Source organism: Papilio polytes, unplaced genomic scaffold (genome assembly GCF_000836215.1).
Source record: "Papilio polytes unplaced genomic scaffold, Ppol_1.0 DF822067.1, whole genome shotgun sequence".
NCBI classification, from domain to species: domain Eukaryota; kingdom Metazoa; phylum Arthropoda; class Insecta; order Lepidoptera; family Papilionidae; genus Papilio; species Papilio polytes.
This window is the reverse complement of record NW_013527137.1, coordinates 7,664,067-7,687,191: the sequence shown is the minus strand read 5'-3', so window position 1 is coordinate 7,687,191 and position 23,125 is coordinate 7,664,067. Positions and strand designations below refer to the sequence as shown.

At 34.5% G+C, this 23,125-nt stretch overlaps 1 protein-coding gene across 5 annotated transcripts; it reads right to left on the bottom strand.

Annotated features, from left to right (window-relative positions):
* Positions 1–321: 321 nt before the first annotated feature.
* Positions 322–22,878, bottom strand: LOC106107209 (protein bric-a-brac 2-like). Of its 5 annotated transcripts, none has more exons than XM_013287965.1 (13): positions 22,760–22,878; positions 22,419–22,601; positions 15,097–15,452; positions 14,215–14,387; positions 13,447–13,556; positions 12,926–13,045; positions 11,730–11,899; positions 11,456–11,501; positions 3,133–3,278; positions 2,842–2,955; positions 2,324–2,478; positions 2,001–2,058; positions 322–1,930 (listed from the first exon to the last, which is right to left on the bottom strand). In XM_013287965.1, exons 3-13 carry the CDS (start codon positions 15,154–15,156, stop codon positions 1,814–1,816), a joined length of 1,269 nt encoding a protein of 422 aa, XP_013143419.1. In that variant the 5' UTR covers positions 15,157–15,452; positions 22,419–22,601; positions 22,760–22,878; the 3' UTR covers positions 322–1,813. The 5 variants fall into 5 exon arrangements, with proteins under 5 accessions (XP_013143419.1, XP_013143417.1, XP_013143420.1 ...); XM_013287963.1 differs by having other exon boundaries at positions 323–1,930; positions 2,842–2,964; XM_013287961.1 differs by lacking the exons at positions 322–1,930; positions 2,001–2,058; positions 2,324–2,478; positions 2,842–2,955; positions 3,133–3,278 and adding exons at positions 7,085–9,651; positions 10,370–10,979.
* Between the last annotated feature and the right edge of the window lie 247 nt (positions 22,879–23,125).

Below are 23,125 nucleotides of genomic sequence, written 5' to 3'. Positions count from 1 at the left end.
TAACGCAGCTATTTGCATCCAAAAAATAAACATTCGAGAACGTTCTGCAGTATTCTTTCACAGAAATATTTGAGCTTGACATATAAAACGTATATTTTTAATTTAAGTTGCATAAAGTAGTGTTTGTTTTTTATTTTGACGAATTACTTTTATTGTCATTATAAGCTTTCGCCCGCGACTCCGTCTGCGTGGTATTAAAAAAATAAAACCAAGTAGCCTATGTGTCCTTCCAGACTATCCTCTACATCTGTGCCAAATTTCATTGAGATCCGTTCAGCAGTTTAGGCTACAAATTATAACAAACATCCATCCATCCATCCATCCATCGATCTTTAACATTTATAATATTAGTATGAGTGTGATAGTATGATAGTATGATTTATTATTTTGATACCATTTCATAATTTCCATAGATTATGTATTGTTAAGAACAAAATTAGTACCGTGCTGTAGAGTTGGCGCAACTCTAGATTATCGGCATAAACGTTACGTCCCTAGCTGACAGCTGTCAAAGTCGCAAGAAGGATGGATAATGGCGCGCATCCTGAGTCCTGGCGAGAAGTGTTGCTCTGAGTTCAACGCGATAGTATCAATTAAATAAGTTGTCTAAAAGTATCAAATTGTACATAGGTTAAAAAAAATAATTAGGTAAAAAAAATCATCATGCATTTATAACAGGTAATTTATGGCATAGACAGCTAGACGTTAGTTTTAGTTAGGTTAGTGTCATCTACATTCGCATATCCAATCTAAACGTATAATATGAATAGCTATTCTAATAAAGCTGCTTAGTACATAAGAACTATTATTTTATTAATATAATTATGAACTACTGCATTACAAAATTCTACGAAACTAGATTTATACATTTGGAGATTCTAATTAAATATACTATATTCACAGTGTTACTCACTGACATTTACAGAAGCCCGTTGTATCGTGGTATTCAGTCCTACTTAAAAAGGTCTATTGAAATTACCTTCTCCTTTTATTAGTTCCATTTTCCACCATTTCTATTCCAAACGCCAAAATCAAATAGACACAAAAAACCACGGCTTATAGCCTATCTATTATAATACAGGTCAGTGATACGAAATAATAATGTAAAAAATATTGACTAAGTCAAAGTACAGTCAAATTAGACTAAAAATATCAAAATACTAAGTTTATAATAAAATATAGGAACAAAAAATGCAGGAAGAGACTCGTGTCAACTACTAAAAATTAATTATAGCTGCGATCGTATTGAAAATAACAATACGTTTATTTTAACTTTTTCATGAGATAATTACGGTCTATGAGTAATAAATAACTCGGACCTGATTAAACCATACCAGACTAGTCAAGTCTAGACCGACCTAATCGAGACCGTACTAAACCAGTCCGGACTGGAAGGGATGCAAACGAACGTTGTAATTGCAGAAGTTAATTTCTCTTTTAAAGTTCAGAACAATATTTAACAAAGTTAAAATATTCGTATTGTCAAATATAACCTATAAAGAATTATTTGTGGTGGGTTACATCTTACTGGATGGTTTGTCAAAATTCATTCCCTTCTTTAAGGACACTATTCTCATACCAAACCTATCATGTGTTCCATTTTTTATACTTTGATTTGATATTTTAATACTGAGTCAATTACGATGAGGTACTAATGATTTTCAAGTTCAAATAACTTGTTTTTTTTTTGGGTTTTCTGCGCTGAATGACTAGAATTAGTCATTTTGATACTTTTATTTTAGTGTCGGTTTTTTGTCAGTTATTGTTTGGAACAAGGCAAGGGTCGTATGAGAATAGTGGGGAGGACGGCGAGTTATTGTAATTTTATGTCCGGTGGCGAATTCGAGTCGTCTTTAGGTATACCGTAGTCCGGTAACTTGAAGTGCTGCATGTTGAACGGTGGCTCAGGACTGGTGCTTGTCTGACTCATCTGGAAGTTAAGAAATTTTAGCACTTTGGATCAGGGCTTAGGAGTTCACACACAAAAGAACACAACATACCTGAGCGCTTCGACCGCGTCGTCTGCGTGGCAGAATGCCTTTACGCGCCATAAAGAATCTGTAATTTTTTTTTATTTTTAAAACAAACACATACATCTTCATAATCATAGTCTTGTGCTCATCGGTTTTTAAATAAAGTAAGCTTTAAAAAAATATCTTTATTTGTTTATTGGCCAAAAGAATTACACTCAACAAGCCAAGAGCAGACTTGAGTACCAAAGTGGCTGGGAGAATGTGATAGACCTTGTCTGCCTTAGCAGGGGCAATTTGTGTTTTTTTTTACTATTGCATAAACTTATCAAACAAAGAGTGTAATATCTCACCTTATGGTGGATATAGGTATGTTGAACTGCTCGGAGACTGTCTGGAAGGTGTGTCCGCGACTGACGCAGTCCGCCGCCTGCCGCAGCACCACCTCGCTGCGTCGGATGCGCTTGCTGATGCTCAACTCCGGCTGGGACTGATGGATCTGTCCAATCTGATATTTAACAGATTCTTATTTAAAGAAACCATCTGGTCTGGTCAAAGTCATGTTGTCTCTTTCGGATATTGCCTACGATATCTATACTATCATAAAGAAGAAAGATTTGTATTTTTGTATGTATTGTAATAGCTCGAAAACTGTTGGCCCGATTTCAAAAATAAATTCACCGTTAAAAACCTACGTTACCACAAAGTAACACAGAGTATACTTATTTTTTAAAACTACGCGGACAAAGTTGCGAGCAACAGTTAGTAAATATTAAAAAGTGTTACTAACGCAACATAGATACATCTGCTAAGGCAATATAGAAGTTTCTAGAAGCAGTCTCTCATAGTAACGCTAGTATAAGCGTCTTACCTGTGCACAAGGTGGGCGGTCCCCGACATGCAGGATGTTGACGCCTGGCGCGTAACCTGGCCCTATGGTCATTATTTTGGGCCGCACCTCCACTAGCGGTGACGCGCCCTGCACCTGTGACGTCTGGACATATGGTAATCACTGTTACTTTGAACTTAACGTGATAAAATTACTTAACAGTTGTAAAGCGGTATAAGCTGTTAATCGGCCGTTTTTGAGCCGCATTTCAAAGGTTCAAAGCTATCTAAGCCGATCCATAGATTCCGTCCGATCCGTTTTATAGATACTAACATTGTTGACTTGCTGTATGATGAAGGCGGGAGGCTCATCGCGGAGATCGTACGTGTGGTCGTCAATCGGTCGGGGCGCGGATTCCGTCTCCGGCTCGTTGTCTGACGGGCTATCGTACTGGCATTGCACGTTGGCTATCGCAAACTCTGTAGGCATATTAAAAAACCTATACCCGTCTTATCTACAAGAACTTTAGGAATGTGGAGGTAGGCCTAGAAAGAGATGGATGGATTGTGTAAAAGGTAACGATCCAGAAGGGACTGACGTCTGAGATGATGGAAGACAGATTAACTTGAAGGGTTAAGTTGGTTCACCCACTCTATGGGAGTAGGAGAGGCTTTTGGCGGTTGAGAGCCGAGGAGTCGATTTTAAGGTTATTTTTGTCCAATCAAAATGGTAGTTTCTATTTCTTCTCTTTCACCAAATTAGTTGTCATATATTATTGTAGTTAATAAACATTAAAAAAGCATAATTCACGAAAAAAACATTTTATTACCATCAAATACAATCACCCGTAACTTACATTTATAAATACTAGACAATAACTTTGCCCTTATCTTACAGTGTGACCAGCTTCAATAAAAGTAAACATTAAAAAAATCCACCAGATTTTTATATCTTAAATAATTTAAAATGGCAAATCTATAGTTCGATGCCTAGCAACACCAAAGATAAATACCTGTATACATCTGTTTTTACGGTAAACAAAATAAATGCTTGTTTGTTTCTTAAATATTTCTGGCAAACATTTTACGTAAATAAAAATACTCTTGTTAAAAAAATTCCATGTTTATACTTTACCTCTAAAATACAACGGACATTGAAATAATTTTAATTTATGAATATTATTACAAATTTTCCTTATAGTTAAACACTTTAAGATTAGGTAATTTATCGATAAGTACTCTTTACATATCTTTTTAACGTGCGTTTCCACTGCTGTTACCCAGACACGGAAAGGGCGTCGACAATCGATGATCAAGGGCCCTCTTTCTTCCTTTCTATTATGAAAAATTGCTTTTGAGTTATCTATGTATGTCTATAGGAATTCTAGGCAACTTAGTATTTCATTTACGTCGAGGTTTTCCGGCAGTGAAAAGGCCGCTTCGTTTCACACACGTGGACAAAAAATAACTTAAAAATTATTTAAATACATTATTTAAAAATTGCCTTGATCTTTATTGCACTCAATTTAACATCAAAACTTAAATAAGTTACTGCCATAAATTATTAAATAATTAACAAAATATAAAAAAATATATACCCTTTGGATTGAACGCTACTTTGGTTTTTTAGGAACTAAAAATAAAAATAACATTAAACTATTTTAAAACCATATTTCAATGTATTATGGGACTTATCCTAATTAATATTACTGTTTTTATTTTACATTATCAAGGAAGGAAATAAAAAAGCTGCATATTTATAAGATCCTAGGAAAGATGACTTCTGGCAACATTATTCTAAAGTTAAGAATTATGCGAAGGTTTTGAGCAAAAAGACTACAAAATAAACTAATATTTAAATATACATTTAGTGTAAAAATTTTGAGGAAAACAAAAAAACAAATCCTAAAAAATGCCTTTAAAACTAGATAAATCTTGGTATTCAGTTCCCGTATACTTTTTCATAACAAAAAATCTACTTTAAAAAATAACCGCCTATATTTCTGTTTATAGCAAAATGTTACTAGATTTTAAAAAAGTGTTAACATTGTGAAAAATCACAATTTAGTATACTTACATTTTGGCAATTTTAAGTATAAATATTCTTATATAAATTACACTTATTTAGGTATTTTAAATATTAAGTACATATACATAAATATCAAAATCAATTACTCACCTTATTATGATCAAATGTAGGTTACAAACACGACATTTATCTAAATCCCTTAATAAAATGCATTTAATTATTAAAAAATATACCATAATCCATAATCTTTGACATAGAACCTTGTGGCAACTAATAGGTAAAAACGTTTGCGTTCCTTTTTATGCACGTTAGTTTACAAAGTTCCTTCGAACCTCTCCGATTTGGTTTCTCTCATAAGATCCAACGGGTCGAGTATTTGAGTTCTGGTTCCACGTCGTCCTTTAGAAAATTGACTCTTAATATCGTATTTCTCCATCCAATTCCTTAGAGTTTTCCTCGGCACGCCATATTTGTTTGAAGCTGCATATACGCTGTAACCTTTCTTGACCGCTATTAACGCGTCTCGGAGATGTTGGGATGAGTACTGTTTGTAGGATTTCTCTTGGAATACGTCAGTTTCTATGTTAACGATAGCGTTGGGCCGCCGTCCCACGATGCGTGGCCGCGCGTGTATGTTCAGAGGTATGCCGTGGTCCATATCGATAAAATGTCTCGTCACTATTTCCGTCGATGTCCGCAAACCTGCAACAAGCGAGGAGAAGAAACGGCCCTTTAGCTTTTTTATTTTTAATAGTAACTTTTTCATTTTAATGATGGCAACACTCGAGCTGTCAATGTGACAGGGCGTTTCTTTTCCTGGCTTCCTACAGGCGGGAAATGGATGAATCGAGGTTAGCGGATTCATGTAAAAAGCGAGGAAAAGCCGCACTTGATTTTAGTGGATGTTAAACTAAAATTCACTTTAAAATGTAAGGCTTACATTTTGTTTATTATACGAGTTGTATAATGGGTGCTATTTAAAAAAACGTATCACTTGATAACCGATAGTGGGCTTTTTTATAAGAGAAGGGGGCAGGGCACTTCCAAAGATTGCTTAATAGTTAAAACCAGAACATATTCCCATCACATTCAATTTGTTACAAAACGAGGCTATAAAAGTGTACAAAAATATGGTATGGGATAAATTCAAAAAGTTTTTTAGGATAAAGGTTATGTTCCAATAATAAGAAGTAAAATATTTATATCATAGTTTATTAACTCCCGTAACATAGCAAAAACCGGTACAATCATTAAAATCGACATAACTCTAATAATCATAAACGGGCGGACGTCAACTGTATGCATATTTTATAAATTACGTGAATTAACGAAAACATTGTGAAAGAATTCAATACAATTTCATACAACATTAAATGACTTAATTTTTTTAAAACAAAAACGTGATATTTAGAATCGTCACAGATACAAATTAGAGGAAATCTCCACTAGGCAGTCCATGAGACAATTGCGTTTTCGCTTTTATTTATCATATTTCCACTGGCGCTACTAGGGTTATTACAGAAAAGTGCTAACCGCTAGAGAAAATAGGCACTAATACTTGGATTAGAGCACTCTCACTTGTATCAATCGTCTTGGTGAAAACTTCAACATTATTAAAACAGTCAAATTACTTATAATAAATAATAAATTAATGCATAATAGTATATAATAATATAAAATGTGCTTATACTGACTTGGGGTGTATTTTTAGACCAGATGATTTCATCAAATTGTCCTTATGATGTGGAAATAACTAATAATGTAAGGCAATGTAAACTAACATAATACTGCATACAACACTGCTATAGTAATATATATGTATATATCTATGTAGCAACTTACATCTATGTATAACTTTATATACTAAGTAGGCACTTCTTGGATTGCGAGCGATTTTGACATAGACCTGACTATTGTGGTGAAATTGTAATTTTCCATTGTTAACACTTATAAACATATTGCTATCCCTCTATTCCTTCAACAAAGCTGAGATAGCAATATGAATTAATCAAAACTGGAATTTCCCAAACTCTATCCAAAATTCTTGGTAAGGCAACACTTTTCTCTAAGGCCATACTTTAGTCTCTATCTCCTTTATAAATTTTGATTATATCATAATTTAGTTTTCGAATTCTTTCAATATTTTTTTTTAAATTACATTATTTTTAGAGCCTATCCCACTACTGGCTGATAGAGATAGATTAAAAATGACGTCACTGTCAGATAAAGGAACAAAATCCAATATTTCCATGACATATTTTACACGTTCGATTGTTACATCAATTTACAATTTAGTGGGACAGGCCCTTAGTCATAAAAAAATGAAAAACATTACCTTTAATTTCATCATAACCTACGAAGTCGATTACATTTTCGACTCAAAACTTTCTCTAACTCTTATTTTTTTTATCAGGCATTCTGTATAAAAATACACTGCCTGGTAACATTATAGATATAAAATAACTATTATAAATACAATATAAATATTATCAATTGGCAACAAATTTCAACCATCTTAAATTTTCTTTCAGTCTCCGATTGCACAAAGGTCCCATTTACAATACACGACAAAAGTTCAAACAAACCACACGCGACGACTACGCAACGTACACGCGACGACTACGTGACATACACGCGTAAAACCACAATAATCAGGTCAAATGCACGCCCTTGAAGAGAAAGACAATGTAATGCCTCGAAGGCATCGCTTTTAAATAACCTTAGGAACAACACACGTAGTTAAAAGCCTAGGTAATGCAGCGATCGACAGGTATTTTAAAAAAAGAACCAAAACTCAAATTAAAGTGAGAATTACATTACTGGATAACAATATTTTTAACTGACTTCAAAAATGGAGGTTATCAAGTCTATATTTTTTATTTGTATTAGTTAAAAAGTAAGATTTTTTTATAAGCGTGAAATATGTATTTTACACATGTTTCTAAAATAAAGGTAAAAATTTACCCTAGTATTTACTAGGCGTTATTATAATCAAAAAGGTTCCTATCGATCGCTCATTTCGGCCTAATTAAAGCAAACTTAAATATACTACTAAAATAACTTTCGATGGTTCTACGGCTGGGGGTTCAATCAGCTAATTAAGTACAGAAACCTTAAAAAACATTAAATAAATTATCACTATATTTAAGCAATTATAAGTATCGAAAAGTTGACAGTCCATTATCTATAAAAATCGATGTTTTTTTTTTATTTCATCCAGACTGTCATAATTAATATTTACCGCTAAAATTTCATTTTCAAGTCTTTTCTTTATCTTTGGACGTTGTCCTTATATAACCGTGCGTTTACACTGCAGAAGAATTTACAAAAACTTGTTACCCTTGATTTAGAAAACAGAGATATAGTGCAACTAGCTTATCTGGCCCGATGTCGCTGTTAGTTTTAAAAACTACTTGTGGAAAATGACATAAAAGAAAAAAAATTACAGCTTCAATAAAAAAGATTTTATGACACTTTTTTGACAATAGAGGGCGCTCGTATTATAATTTAGTTAGACTATGCCCAATATGTCAAATAACTTTCTGTCTTTAACAAGTTTTTATACAAATTTCGTCAGTGGAAACGTACGTTAAGACATAAAAGGCCAATATAATCCCCATTTCATTTCATCTAATATTCTATAATCATTTAACAAAAACGGTAGGTAAAAATAAATAAAATAACACATCGCCTCGAATGAAACATAAAAGCTACCAAATCGGTAATAAAATATTGCACTGGTATTACCAATATTTACTAAAAACAGCTTTTTAAAAACAATATTATACATTCGAGGTGTATTTCTTTAAACATAAAAAAACAAAGAATCTTTGGATGTAATATTGCAAGGTATAAAATAGGAAATCTACTATAAATAAAGATTTTTTTTTATTAATATAGTATTTTTGGGATTAAAAAATCTATCTTTAGTTTTTTTTACTAAAATTAGATTGAATAGTAAGACGGTAGAGTTTGTCTTATTTCACACATTGAGTTAAAATAATATACTTAAGTATACAAATGTGCAAGTACTAAATAAAACTTTTCTTACACACTTTTACAAAACTTTACCAATTTTCGCGTGAATTACTCAATATGTAAAAAATACTGTATTCAGAATTCAGTGGCCACTAAGGAAGTCCCTTAGTGTTATTTCAAGGTAAAATCACTATAGGAGTAATTAAGTTACCACCTTCCCGCTAAAAACGGTCAGTTGTCAGTTTTAACTGAACTGAAGGAATCGCCTTAAAATATATTTAGACAAAATTTTAACTGTCAGTTGAATCGTTCAGTTTAAAGTTTTGCCTACACAAGCAATTTTAATTGAACAGTTCAATTTAGTTGAAACGGACTTAAGAAACTGAATGCAGTTTAATACCCAATTCCTTCTATAAATCTTTGCTTATTCTTTGGCAATCAATATTTCTTTAAACTGGGGCAGTTCAAGATTTAAGTATTCAAAAGCTACCAAATCACTCATGGAGTGACATATTAAGTGCTGTGCCATCTTCACTGTTTTCTACCGTTTCGGTAGGTTTTTCTTCGTTTTTAGCTTCATCTTCACTAGAAACGGTACCGGTGAAGGTAAGAAAATGTTTCCCGAAATCCAATTCGTTATCAAAATGTACATCTTCTGTACCACTTTTTTCTCCATAATTTTGATCCGCGTTCGGATATCCATCGAATGTTTTGTATTCTCGTTGTTTTTTGCTGTTCTCAACGAATTGCTTCAATTGCTGCGGCATCGGGAATGAAGATTTAATATGGCATCGCTTCATCCAGTTACGTAGAGATTTGCGAGGCACTTTGTGTGTTTGTGCAGCTCTGAAATTAAACAATTAGTACATATAACTTCTACTTAAACAATCCCTTAGCGAGATTGGCCCCTAAGGGGTTCGCATTACGCGAATAATTTAGTATATCAATAAATAACGAAAATTAGGCAGTAGTTAGTTGAGTATAGAGTATTTTAGGCACTAAAACAACTAATTTACTAGCCTATTGCGAATTAGGAATTACGGCAAGTAATATAGTCGAGTTTAGAGTATTTTGTAGGCCTGTGGCCTAATTTTAGTCCCTTTCCCTTTTCTTAAGAGGAAAGGATGGGAAGGAAAAGCGGATTTGACGGTGGAGGAGAAGCATAGGAAGGGGAAATGTCCTCTTTATGTGCGTCTCCTCCGTCAATGAAGGGTAGGCAACGCATCTGCAATTGCAGATGTTTATGGGCAGCGGTCACTTTCCATTTCGGTGGATTCAGATAGCCGCTTGCTCGTTTGCCACATGTTATAAAAAATACTGTTCTGCCTAATTTTCGTAATGGATTCGAAATACACATTGACGCTAGTAAGCATAAGACTAGTAATCTAATTGAATAGTAATAGTTAAGTAACAATAAAGCAAAAAATATTAAGAGATTAGCAAATCATATAGACTGAAATATTGAGGTACTTAATACTCAGTACGAGACTAAAAAAATACCAACTAACCTTAAGTGACTAAAGATTTGAGAATATTTTTTTGTGTAAATGAGAACAAAACCTACCTATAAATGCTTCCTCCTTTCTTAACATCCATGAGAGCCGCCCACATAGCTTCGTTAGAGTACCTTCTGTTAGGGTTGAATTTTCCCATCATCACTCTTTCTAAATCCTTACGGGACAGTCCAGATGAGCTAACTTCTTTACCTTCTAGAAATTGATCTAAATCGGACTTCAATACAGTATCACCGATATCCATGTTTTTATCTTTGAAAATCGGTGGCCGACCTCGTCTACGTATCTGAGGTTTCTCCACAGATTTAGGGTAATCTTTACTAACGGTTTTCGGTTTTGGTATAAGTTCTACTTCGGATTTCTGATTTTTTATATCGGTTTTGGATTTTTTTGTCTGATTAGCTTTTAGTAGGGATACTTCGAGCTCGCCGTTTTGTTCTAACCACGATTTGTAGTAATCGTTTTCAGCGTTTTTTTGTACATACGCGTCTTCTGATGCCGTATTATTTGTTTCAAGGCCATATTTCGAGAATTCGTTTTGTATTTCTAATGTATTCATTTTGGAAAGCTTTCTAATATACTCGTAATTGGTTTTTGATAGATTTTGCAATTTCGTTTGAAATAATAATTCGCTTTCCGGTTTCACTCGTATATATGATCCTGAAATGAGGTAAAAATATGAAAAAAATGGTCAAAAACAGTGAACCATGAATGTCCTTTAAAAATGACAAATGATATGTCTGTAAGATAGAAAATAAAATAAAAAATCGTAACGACCAAACCATTTTGCAGTAATAAAAACATTCATGGTTCAATTTCTACTAATAAAAACTACCAATTTGGTAATATTTAAAAATGGCCTACCTTACAGACATTCATTGTTCATATTTTTACAATGTCCATTCACAATATGATCTTCGCTTTATACTTGGATTACACACGCACAAAAAACGATTTTTTTTTCTCGATTCCAACACGAAAACGAATTAAAAAATTACCCTCCCGTAAGGTTATAAAATTGTTTATAAACAAAAAAAAAACTAACAAAAGCAAGTGACAAAACAGAAGTCACATTGCAAACAAACATTGAGAATATATCGAAAAAAAAAAAATTTAAACTCTAGAAAAAATCTTACCTGAGGTTTGTCCTAAACTGCTGCCTGGTTTTCCAGATTCCTCTTCCTGAAAAATACAATTTTATGATTTAAAAAAAAAAACAGAGACTACGTAAATTTTTTCCATGAATTAATACATTGTTCATATAAATGGCATAATTTACATTCCTATAAATATGTTTTTACATTGCAGGACTGAATTAGACGTTTTTTTTTTTACTTTGACACAAAGTCTATTAAACTGTAAAATATTTTTCTTTCATTTTTTTTTACTTTTTTAATATTGAAATCTCACCTCGTTATATTCCATATTCTCATTATCCAGTTCTCCGTAATAAAGTCCATCCTCTTCCACCGTCTCCTCCTTCACCTCGGGGTTCCTCTCCCTGTCTTCAGACTTCCGTTTCTTAGTGCCGTTCGTTGTCGCGCTCACGTTGGCCGCCTTCTGCTGTTGGTTTGTCGGACCTGAGGATACGACATTTTATAAAATAACAAGATCAAAGTAGCTTTATTTTAGTCCCTTTTCCTTTCCACCCATTTCTTAAGAGGAAAGGATGGGAAGGAAAAGTGGATTTGACGGTGGAGACGCATAAGGGCAAATGTCCTCTTTATGTGCGACTTCTCCGTCAATTAAGGGTAGGCAACGCATCTGCAATTGCGGATGTCTATGAGCAGCGGTCGCTTTCCATTTCGGTGGATTCAGGTGGCCGCTTGCTCGTTTGCCACCTTAAGTTATTAAAAAAAAAGGTTATATATCTGCATTATAGCTTCTAATTCTCATCTTCTCTTTCTTGTAATAGTTATTTATAAGTTGATTTTTATTGTATTTTCTACTTTTTAATTTTAGTTAATACTGACTGTTTTGGAATATAATTATAGAGATAAAAAATATCACACATCGCAAAAAATGCCTTAACCGTGTTTCATAGTAAATTAGTTCTTCCAGAACTAGTGGGTATTATTCCCGATTTTTCTTTCAAATTTCATCAAGTACTATATATTGCCGTTGCAGCATTTTTTTTTGTTATTGGGCGGCTCTGTAGCCTTTCGTACCTCTTAAATGATTATCAGTGTCATTTCTTTCTTTTTCCAGTTTTTAATTCTTTATTTAAAATTCATATCATCTATACTTCTATACTATTATAATAAAGCGTAAACACACACTTCTATGTGGCCTATGTCATCAATTACAACATATTTTTGAATAATACTTTTATTAATAAAAAGCCTTACACTTACGTCACGCTTTAGGCTATATATTTTCACGCCATTATACTTAGTGGGTAAATATTTTGGATTAAACCCCTAATGTGGGAAAGAGACCATAAGTTGCTGCCAACATCAAGGAAGCAAAACTATTTATCAAGCCGTTGCAGCAGTTATGAGGATACAGTGATATGGTCGCTAGCCGCCGTTTTGCAGAAGTCCTCCCCCCGGGACGGACAGAGGGGGCCCGGGAGGGGGTAGGGCTTTAACATATAATCGTCTCACCATTAGTGGTAGTATCTCTGTGCGTGGCGAGCAGCGCCTCGCTCGCCACCGTGAAGTCTTTGCTCTCTGTACCGGAGCTCGTCTCCGAAGTCAGCCCGCTCGTGTCACTCGAGCACAGTCCTGCAATCAAGTTTTTACACGCAATGTTAATTGCTCATTAAGAGAGTCACTTAATGACCAATTAACATTTTGTGTAAGAAATCTATACTGAGCAAACTAGTATGTAACTACTAGCTTTCGTGCGACTCTGTTTGCGTGGAATTAAAAAAAAAGTGAGTAGCCTATGTGTTCTTCTGGACTATCCTCTACGTCTATACCAAATTTCATCGAAATTCATTCAGCCGTTTAGGCTACAAACTCTAACAAACATCAATCCATCCATCTAAACTTTCGCATAAATTGGATGTATTTAAAAAAAATAAGCAAGTATAGTATAATTTCTTGAGTTGGTGCAATTTCTTCTTCCAGGTCTAGATGGTTAGAGCTTTATTACCATAGACCTAAGTATTGTTTCAACTGACCTCTGATCTGCAGCGCCTCAGCAGATTTGAGAAGGCTGGGCAGTTCCTCCTGCGTCACATTCACCTCGCCCTTGTACATGAAGTCGACCAGGGCTTGCATCTCACTGAACCTAAACATAATTGTTTTTTTCTTGACCTATGACGTCACAACGTCGCAGGGTGAATTCGCTTATAACATTAAAACAACAATCAAGATTTTATATTTGATTGCTCGCGACTTAACCCGCGTAGAATTAAAAAAAAATAATAAAAAGCGTAGCGTATGTTACTCACTAATAATGTAGCTTTTTAATTGTTAAAGATTTTTTGAAATCGGCCGAGTAGTTTTTGAGTTATTCCAATAGATACAAAAATACAAATCTTTCCTCTTTATATTAGTATGGATATAGATTTGCAAACGTAATTTTATCTTTATTAGACAGAGATAACAATAATCATTCTCTCTTTATCTAACCAAATTGTACGTACAGCTGGGGGCAAATCTATTAACAATAAACTAGACCTCGAAAATCAACTAGTACAAACAATTTTAAAAGTAGATGGGATGTTAGGTTGCTTTAACAACATCCTCTACTATATTGGTTCAGGTCGATTTAGGCGTTGTAATGAAAATAAACTAAAAAGTCCACTATTAAACTAAACTGATAGACATGTAAGTGAATTCCAAAATTCATATGAAATAATTTTAGGCTCAGTTTTCACTAAGCGATGTCACTCTATCTTGCTAGAAACTTGGTCATCATTACCCAGTATAAGTAGATATCTCACCTCATATCCCGCATGAGGACGATGGGATGCTTGCAGGGGTTCTGCAGCAGCAGGCGCTCGAGGTACGCGCTGCATGCCGACAGCACTAGCTTGTGGCAGCGCAGTTGCCGCGATTCACAAGCCAGCGTCACGTCAGCGAACTGTTCCGTCAGTAATAGCCGGGGGAACACCGACTATAAAACACGTGTAGGTGATTTGTGACGTCATATATTACTATTATTCATTCTTCTCAGGTTAGTTATCAATTCATTAGATAATTCTTATTGAGATGACCAATTTACGGGAGTTGCGAAAAAAAAACATATTCGATATACGATGTCGGGGACTGTCTCACACTGATCTGTATAAATAGCTAGTAAATTGTTTGAAAACGAGCTTTTGCTTCGTTTCGACAGCTAGCTATCTCTACTATTAGTTCGAATCTTTACCAACGGCCCTAACCGCAAACGTCAGCATTAAAGTGGCGAAAAATAAATAGGCACAAAATACCACGTCTAGCCTGTCCATTTATAGAGGTCAGTGATTGTCTTCAGAAAATATTTTGTTCATATTAAATTTGTTTAACAGTGGTACGTAGTACAGTTATTTGTAAAGCCATACAAGTTGTATGACTTTCATACTTTACTGACATGACTAGTTAAATCTCATTGTAGTATTCATACAAACACATTCATACAAAGTTCTACTAGTTAGTAACAGTAAGGGACTGCATACACCTTTGACTAAAATCGCACAACAGTTGTGCGATTGTCGATTGCTTCGCAGTCAATTAAACTGTTTAGGAGTAGTGTGCGTCCTTCCATATAAGTTCATAGGAATCAAAGCGCTACTAGTCATGCGATAGTTTAGTCAAAGGTGTTCGCTCTCTTAAAGTAAACTCACCTGCAAATTGGTATGGTATGAGTTCCATCTCACACAGAACTGTTGCGGTGGCAACGCCATCTTGCCAGCACCCAACCACACTTTATATTTAATTGTATAAAAACATAATACTTAAGATATCTTTGGCCGATTATATTTCAGTCCTTATTATAAATTGCAATGATATTGTTATAAAAAAATTGCACTAGTTCATGAACAAAACCACATTGTCCGGCACAAATTCTTTATCACAGTTTTATTAAGTAGAAAACATTAAGTACAAGCAATACTTGTTTTATATTTTATAAGAAACTTTTAGACTAGACTGTATAATTATATGTAAAATACTGGAACTCGCACTTGTATAATTTTAATACCTGAAACAAAAAAAAAGATATAAGAAAAATATACTAGCTGTTCCCGTGCGACTTCATCCGCAGAAAATTATAAAAAAATCATTTTATTCTTCACAATTGCCAATGTCAAAATGACGTCAAACCATGGCAATCTTGCTTCCTTGATGGCAACAACTTATGGTCTCTTTCCCACATTAGGGTTTTTATCCAAAATATTTACCCCCAAAGTTTAATGACGAGAAAACATATAGCCTAAAGCGTGGCGTAAGTATAGGGCTTTTTATTGAAGATAGAATTATTCAAAAATATTCTGTAATTGCTGACATCGTAGGCAATAAAGAAGTGTGTGTTTACGCTTTATTATAATACTATAGATATAGATAGAAGTATAGATTAGGGGCATACCCTGACTTAATACCGAAAAAATGAAAAAACATGCATAGTTGCTTGACAATAAAATTTTTAAAACGTCTTTAATATAAACAGTTTTTCAAATACATTTTAATTTAACTTTAAACAGATCAATCCTTTTATACCGTAACTTTAGCGACCTGCGTAGATTTATTCAAAAAAATTAGTAGAAACACGAGCGTAAGCTTAAAAAATACAATCTAAATAAAAAAACATTCTAGAGTACTTATTTATACGAAGATTTATATTTTTCGATTTTAACATGTATTTAAATAACTACAGGACCGATTTCTAAAATCTTGCATCATTAAAAACCTACGTTAGAACGAATAACATAGGCTACATTTGTATTATTTCTTAATTTCACACGGGCGAAGTCGCGAGCAACAGCTAGTACCAAGTAAGCGACGGTCTAAGTTAAAATACGAGTTTAACTAAACACTAGACAGTATATTACATTTTTTGGAATACATTAGTTAATGTTTAGTTAAAGTAAACTTTAGTTAGGGAGATTGGAGGCTTCATTAGAAAGGGACAACATACGAGTATATCACGTGTTGAAGGGAGACGACAATACAGTAACTTTGGCGACAGTAGCAAACAATATGAACATAAAAATCAATAACGATGCGATAGGGGCCCGGAAGACCCTAACCACGGTGACTACGTTTGATTCATTCGTTTTTCATATACTTCGTATAGTTTGCATTATTAAGGGCCTGTCCCACCAAATTGTAAACTGTTTGATAACAATCCAACGTGTAAAATATGTGATGGAAATATTGGATTTTATTACGTGACGTAATTTTTAAGCTATCTAGGCCTCTATCAGCCAGTGGTGGGACAGGCCCTAATTATGATTAACGAAACAATTTATACTTCGTAAGCAAAACTTATAATTCCTCACACATTATAATTCTAATGGAATTTGGAGTTTAAGCGTCATCTAATATTTTTAGAGGCTGTTACAAATTTGATGCTGGGTTTCTGAAGTTACCACTTATTTTGTTATTACTTAGCGATCATTTAGTTTAAGGCTAACCTAAGTTTCAACATAGTAAAGATCAAGTTACTCATTTCATGAATTTATCGAACCAAAAACACTAACGATTGGTTAAATGCAACTGGGAAACCGGTCATAAATGTCGTTATTAGATCGATAAGGTTTCTTTTCGATGTCTTTCCCATATACTTTTGTTATTATTTCACACGTGTCTTCATTTTCTTGTTTGTCTTTGACTGAGAACATTGTGTCGTCTTTTATTAGTTTTTTTTTTCAAACAATGCGGATAATGTAACCGCATAAATACATCTCTTAAGTTTTATCTATAGTAATATTATAATATTACTATAGATAAAAATAAGAGAAAAAATGTGTTTTTGTGCATGTATTAGATTCACGTAAAACTACTGGACCGATTTTAAAAATTCTTTCTCCATTAGATGGGTAATTTACCTGTGAGTAACATAGGGGTATATTTCACGCAGACGAAATCGCGAGCAACAGCTAGTAAAATATATTTTCAAACAGTTTCATAAGATTTTATTTTTGGTGATTTGTAATTTAGTCGTTAGAAACGTCAGGCTTCGAGTCACCGACCTTCATATAGTAAGCCCGACGCGTCGCCACTGAGCTATCGCCGCTAAGTTCTAAAAATAAATAACCTTAGATATCCACGAAATTATACTTTGAAAATTATTTTCACAATTTTTAACTGCATCTGTAATTCGAAGATTTAGAATTAAAGATATTACAGTCCATGTCACTAACCTTCGTTGGTTTTTCAGTTACCCCAGTCAGGACCTTGACCGCCAACATGATACCGGGGCATTCATGTAAGTGCCTAATTATTACACTCTATTCTCTACAAACACATAAAACAGAAAAATGTATGCGTACCTTTTAGAAAAGCACTTTAAACCCCGCTTTCAAACAGTAAAAGGGGTGCATTTAAAAGGAAATATGAACAGTCAAGGACGTTAATTTCCTACCCATTTCGCATGTCCTTTGACGTATATATGCTAGATTATAGCTCTTATGATATGATTTAGCTGTTGGTATCAATCGTAGCATTTCATTTGGCACGTCGGCAACAAAAGTTTTCTTCTACCGGAAGTGTCAACTCAAGTGCCAACACTAAAAGTACTTCCGTAAAAAAAGTATCATACATCAAAATTGACGAAATATTCAGAAATACAAACTGTGTTCGGGCAACGAACTCTTATTTAAATGAATTAAATTGGATGAGTTCGATTAAGGCGATGAACTTGTTTCACCGTAGTCATTATAATTTGAGGGTAAAAATTAACAATTAACACTTTAGTCTCCCAAGAATTAAAATTCTAAACCGAAGAATCAATAAATGATTCAAAAACATACTACGCGACCATCAAGTCTGCGCATCGGCGGGGCAGACAGAAAAACAACAAGTGCTTCACAATCCCCTATTTAGTCCGGAGCGGTGTAGGGCGCCCCCGTATCTGTCCACAGATAAGTAAAAAAGAGTCCCGACGGTGGGGTCCGGAGTGCGTCGACCCTAGGGGCGCGCCCGAAATAGCCCGCGCGGGGGTCCCGGCCCACGGCCCACTCCTCGCGGTTATATTTGGCCCGAGCGATTGGTGCTTATGTACGTTTCTTGGAAATATTTGAGGGCAATGAATGTACGCGAAATACACTGACTAAATTTTAAGAGTAAGAAGTATTTGATTGAACCATATCGTAACTAAATTCTTTAACTGAATTTTCCAATGACTGGAACTGCACTATAGATTGACAAAAATGCACTCAATTTATAAGCCTTGTCTGGACTGTGTGAAAATGTAAATAATAAACACATTTTTATCTTTACAGATAAAATATCATATTCACGGTTCATCTGGTAACAAAAGATCCAGTCAAAATCCTAACAATTTTGTAGGCAACAAATTTCGACTGAACATTCAATTATTTTTTCCGTATTTTTTGTCACTGACCTCGGCAATAGGCCTCGATTGCAGAAACATTAGGTAAAGTCAAGATCAAATGGTCAATAAAAAATATTGATTGGTCAAGCATGTCCTAGTAATTGTATTAATTTGAGATAGGCGTGACTGAAGAACTGACCTAGTCAGGTTAATACGTAATACGGTAAAGATTCCTTACCACCATACCCAGAGTATTTAAATGGTCACTAAGGGATGAAGAGGCTCTTTCTGCCGTAATACTTTGGTTATCGTTATTTGTTTATAAAGCCAGACCTTTCGTGTAGATATTTTATACTTTGGTAGTTACTCATACATACATAGTGGAGTTTCAGTAAAATCTGTTTTTTTATAAAAGTAACATTTTCTTCGCAATAATGTTGAAATGGGCGCGGTCATAGTTTCATTTATCCCAACAGTGACAATCGATCAAAGATAAAAACAGGTATCTTTACATTATTGATATGGTCAATTTTACCTGATAAAATCAAATAATAGTGACAACCTATATAACAAAATACCAAACATATATCGTTTTAATGAAAATTAACCATTTTCTATACTGATATTATAAAGAAGACAGATTTGTATTTTTGCATGTATTGAAATAAATCAAAATCTACAATTTCAAAAATTCTTTCACCATTAGAAAGGTAATTTATCTGTGAGTAACATAGACTATAACTTTTTTTTTTAATTTTTGGAGACGTTGAAAGCAACAGCTAGTATGTTATACCTAGTAGTTTTGTTTAAAGCAAGTAATCTGTGAATGTCAGTGACCTATGAAACACTAAATCTTATCACATTGCTATATCGAAAATAGGACAAGTTAAGAACAGGTGTGTCTACTTGTAAAGGTTTTAATCAAAATAAACTAAAAAATCCAACTTTTCGGATTTAGAACTTTCCGACTGTATAGTATATAGCATAGATAATTGCATATCAATACATGATAAAATATTAACACGAATTAAAACACATAAGATACATAAAACAATATGGATGTAGACTTCTGCCATAAGTCGACATAATGAATCATCCTATCATACTGATATTATAAATACGAAAGTTTAGATGGATGGATGTTAGAGTTTGTAGCTTAAACGGCTGAACGGGTCGCTATGAAATTTGATGTAGAGGATAGTATTCAAGAACACATGGCTACTCACTTTTGTTTTTTTTTAATCTACGCGGACGGAGTCGCAGGCGAAAGCTAGTATCCTATATTCTTATGGTCTCGCTTCAATGAAACCTCATCTTAAAGGATAACATTGGTCTTTCACGCGTGTAATGACGCAATACAAGTCGTCATTTCCGACGGCGCTACGGTAACTAACAATTGTTAAACAATAACCAACGTGCTAAGAGAAATGATATCATTGTGCGTAAATTACACACGTAATACTTATATATTGTGATCAAAGATTATAAACAAGCTTGTTGCAGGAGTAGATAAATTATTGTGGGTACAGTCGGGGAAATCCGCGATGGTCCACTTACAAAAATGCTTTGTTTCTTACATCGAGACAAACTCCGCCTCTTCCTATAACTAGATAGCAATGAGTGCAAAGTATCACTATCCGACTTTTTATTCGTAGACACGTTTTATAAGCTACGTTGTATTGGTTTTTGTTCCGCGTCTAGGTTCAAAATGTTTAAACGTTTGTAGCTTTTAAGTTGGACACCGCCAGATTACAGAACTGTACATACGTTTCCTCCAATAAGACGTCTAGGTTATATTAGGGATATTTAAGGTTTAAACGGGACATCTACTCGGAATACGATCAGTTGGAAAGACTGTAACGACTGAGAAAAAAGATTTGATCAGTCCGCTGGCCAGTGCGGATTTGATGTTTTTTTATATTAAAAAGAATGAGTAGGATGTAGTAACATGTAACATGTTTCGTCAATGGAAACCCATAATTAGCATACATTAACATAAAATGTATTAACAGTTATTGTCCGTATCCATTGCAAGTATAAGTATTGTGTACGTCACAAGCAGACAATAAAGGCGATTTGTTAGTGTAGTGCGTATTATCATAACAATAGGTACCGCAAGAGATGAAGTTAAAAACAGAACGGATGTGAACGTGCCCTTAAAGGGCCCATTCAGATAAACGTACTATCGTGTCAGAGTAGTTCAACAATAGAAAAGTTTTCATAAGTTTTCATATTGAACTCGAATTTTAGACAGAATTTCTCAAAGATAAGGTCAAGACGTACTTCTATTCGCATCTACCATAATGAGGGTCTATCACGTATTTTCGTGATAATTGAGAGAACGTATCGTAACACTGACAAAATTTATGAGGTTTGTTAGTTTACACTCGATAATAATCCTACACATATCTAATATCGATAACGTTATAAAAATGTTCTCACGAATATTCGTGATAACCTCTCGATGCTAAACGAATAGATATGAGTCAAAAAGCCCCACACACCGAATATTCAAAGGGGGAAAAGTAGTCGGCCAAGCAATACAAGTGAATGAAAATGTACACAGGGTTTGTCGCTATTTAGGTACTTCTTGTTTTATTTTAAGTCAAAATATGTATGTATATGTGCGTTGCATCTTCCGACCACTAAAAGTAGGCAACGTATTTCCAAATGCGAATTATAGACAGCGGTTGCTTCGCTATATTAGCGAGTTCAGGTGACCGCTTGCTTGTTTCCAATATAAAAAAAGCATCCAAACTTTCCACATCACAGTTTTAGGTTTTCGCCTTATAAAATAAATTACGAAAAATATAATAAAATGTGCAATCAGTAGAAATCACGACTCATGTACGGAAGTTTTTCCGCGACCGCATTTTGCGGCCTACCTCGGAATATGGCTTCGGAGAAAATTATTTATGCTAGACCCGACGATTGCGTTGTATTCCGAAACACACATAATCAAATACACTAGAATACATTACATAGAATTCATTATCAACTAATCGAGTCTTCCACTCCACTTGTAGGTCGCAATGTGATGTCATTTTTGAAAATGATTACATTACACAATCACATGAAGTCCGCAACTTGAAACACAATGTAAGGCCCCATGAGCGCAAAGTAATATCTTATCACGATTTTTACGTTCCACGGAGCCGCAAACATTAGGTACGGCCGTTTGACCGATAAAGACGTAACACGAAAAACAAAATCACGACATAATGCAATTATTGTAATAAACTCACCAGTTAAGTTTTCTTTTGCTTTGTCGTAAAAAATAAACACAGCGACAGGAAGCATAACATGTATAATTTCCTTGCCGTTAGTTTTATGATGAGCTGACGCTCATGAACGCTACACGGGAGCATGATGGTTAAAACATGAGCACAAAGCCAACATTTGGCTGATCCCAAAATAGTATATCGCAGGCCCCAACTAATGTTATAAACATTCGTGCATCGACGACCTGACTCACATACTCGAGCTTTAAATAACAAAATCAATATTTAAACAATTACATCAAACTAAGTTTGGACTATAAAAAAATCTATACGAAACGCAATTGTCGCAAGTGAACGAAATGGTCGATTATCATGAACTGAAAAATGTGACTTTTCACGAACACAACCTCTAACATGGAAAAACTATTAAAATAGACATAACAATACTCACATTGGAGCCGCCGCGCGACACTACATCACGTATGCAATTAGCGGCGTCTGATGTTTTTTTAACGATGAAAAATCAATAATTTTAAGAGCACAAATTGTTCATATTTTTCCGTCGGGTCCCAGCTTTCCTCCCTCGGTCTCAGTCGCGCCGACACTCAAAAATGAAAAACCAATTGGAAGAAAACTGTGGAACGGAAAGAGATGCATATACTTCGCCGATGTAAATAATGACAGGGGAATCATAACAAACGAGCGAGACAGCGGATAGCCTCGGGACGATTAACAAAAACAAAAAATGTTACGTAATACTTCTTAGAAAACACATTAAGGTATTTTACCTACCTCATTACACATTATTTGTTGTTTTAGAGACGCCACTTTAAAAACTTTTTAACTTTTCAAGACATCGCGTATGCATTTTGACGGCGTACTAACATCCGTCACGCGGCCGCCATTTGCAATTACAAATGCCAAAGACAAGTTGTCACAGAGTAACACATATAGAGCATAGTAAAGGCAATGGTCGAGTCTAACCAAAGAGCACACGAGATGTATTTTTTTTGCTGTCTGATTAAAATCACGGATACGAAATTATTAGGGAATAAAATTCGTGTTTCTAAAATTGTTTCATATTCTTACTTTTCTGTACCGTCAGTACTTGTATGAATCGGGCCATGATACCTATATACCGCTCATGAAAACGTAACT

Excerpts from the sequence above, each read along its gene's own strand:
- LOC106107209 (XM_013287961.1), bottom strand. The coding sequence starts at position 15,156 with ATGGCGTTGCCACCGCAACAGTTCTGTGTGAGATGGAACTCATACCAT. Across the intron at positions 11,900-12,925 it reads CAGAGATACTACCACTAATG|GTCCGACAAACCAACAGCAG; the intron begins GTGAGACGATTA and ends TCGTATCCTCAG. Across the intron at positions 11,502-11,729 it reads AGAATATGGAATATAACGAG|GAAGAGGAATCTGGAAAACC; the intron begins GTGAGATTTCAA and ends TGTATTTTTCAG.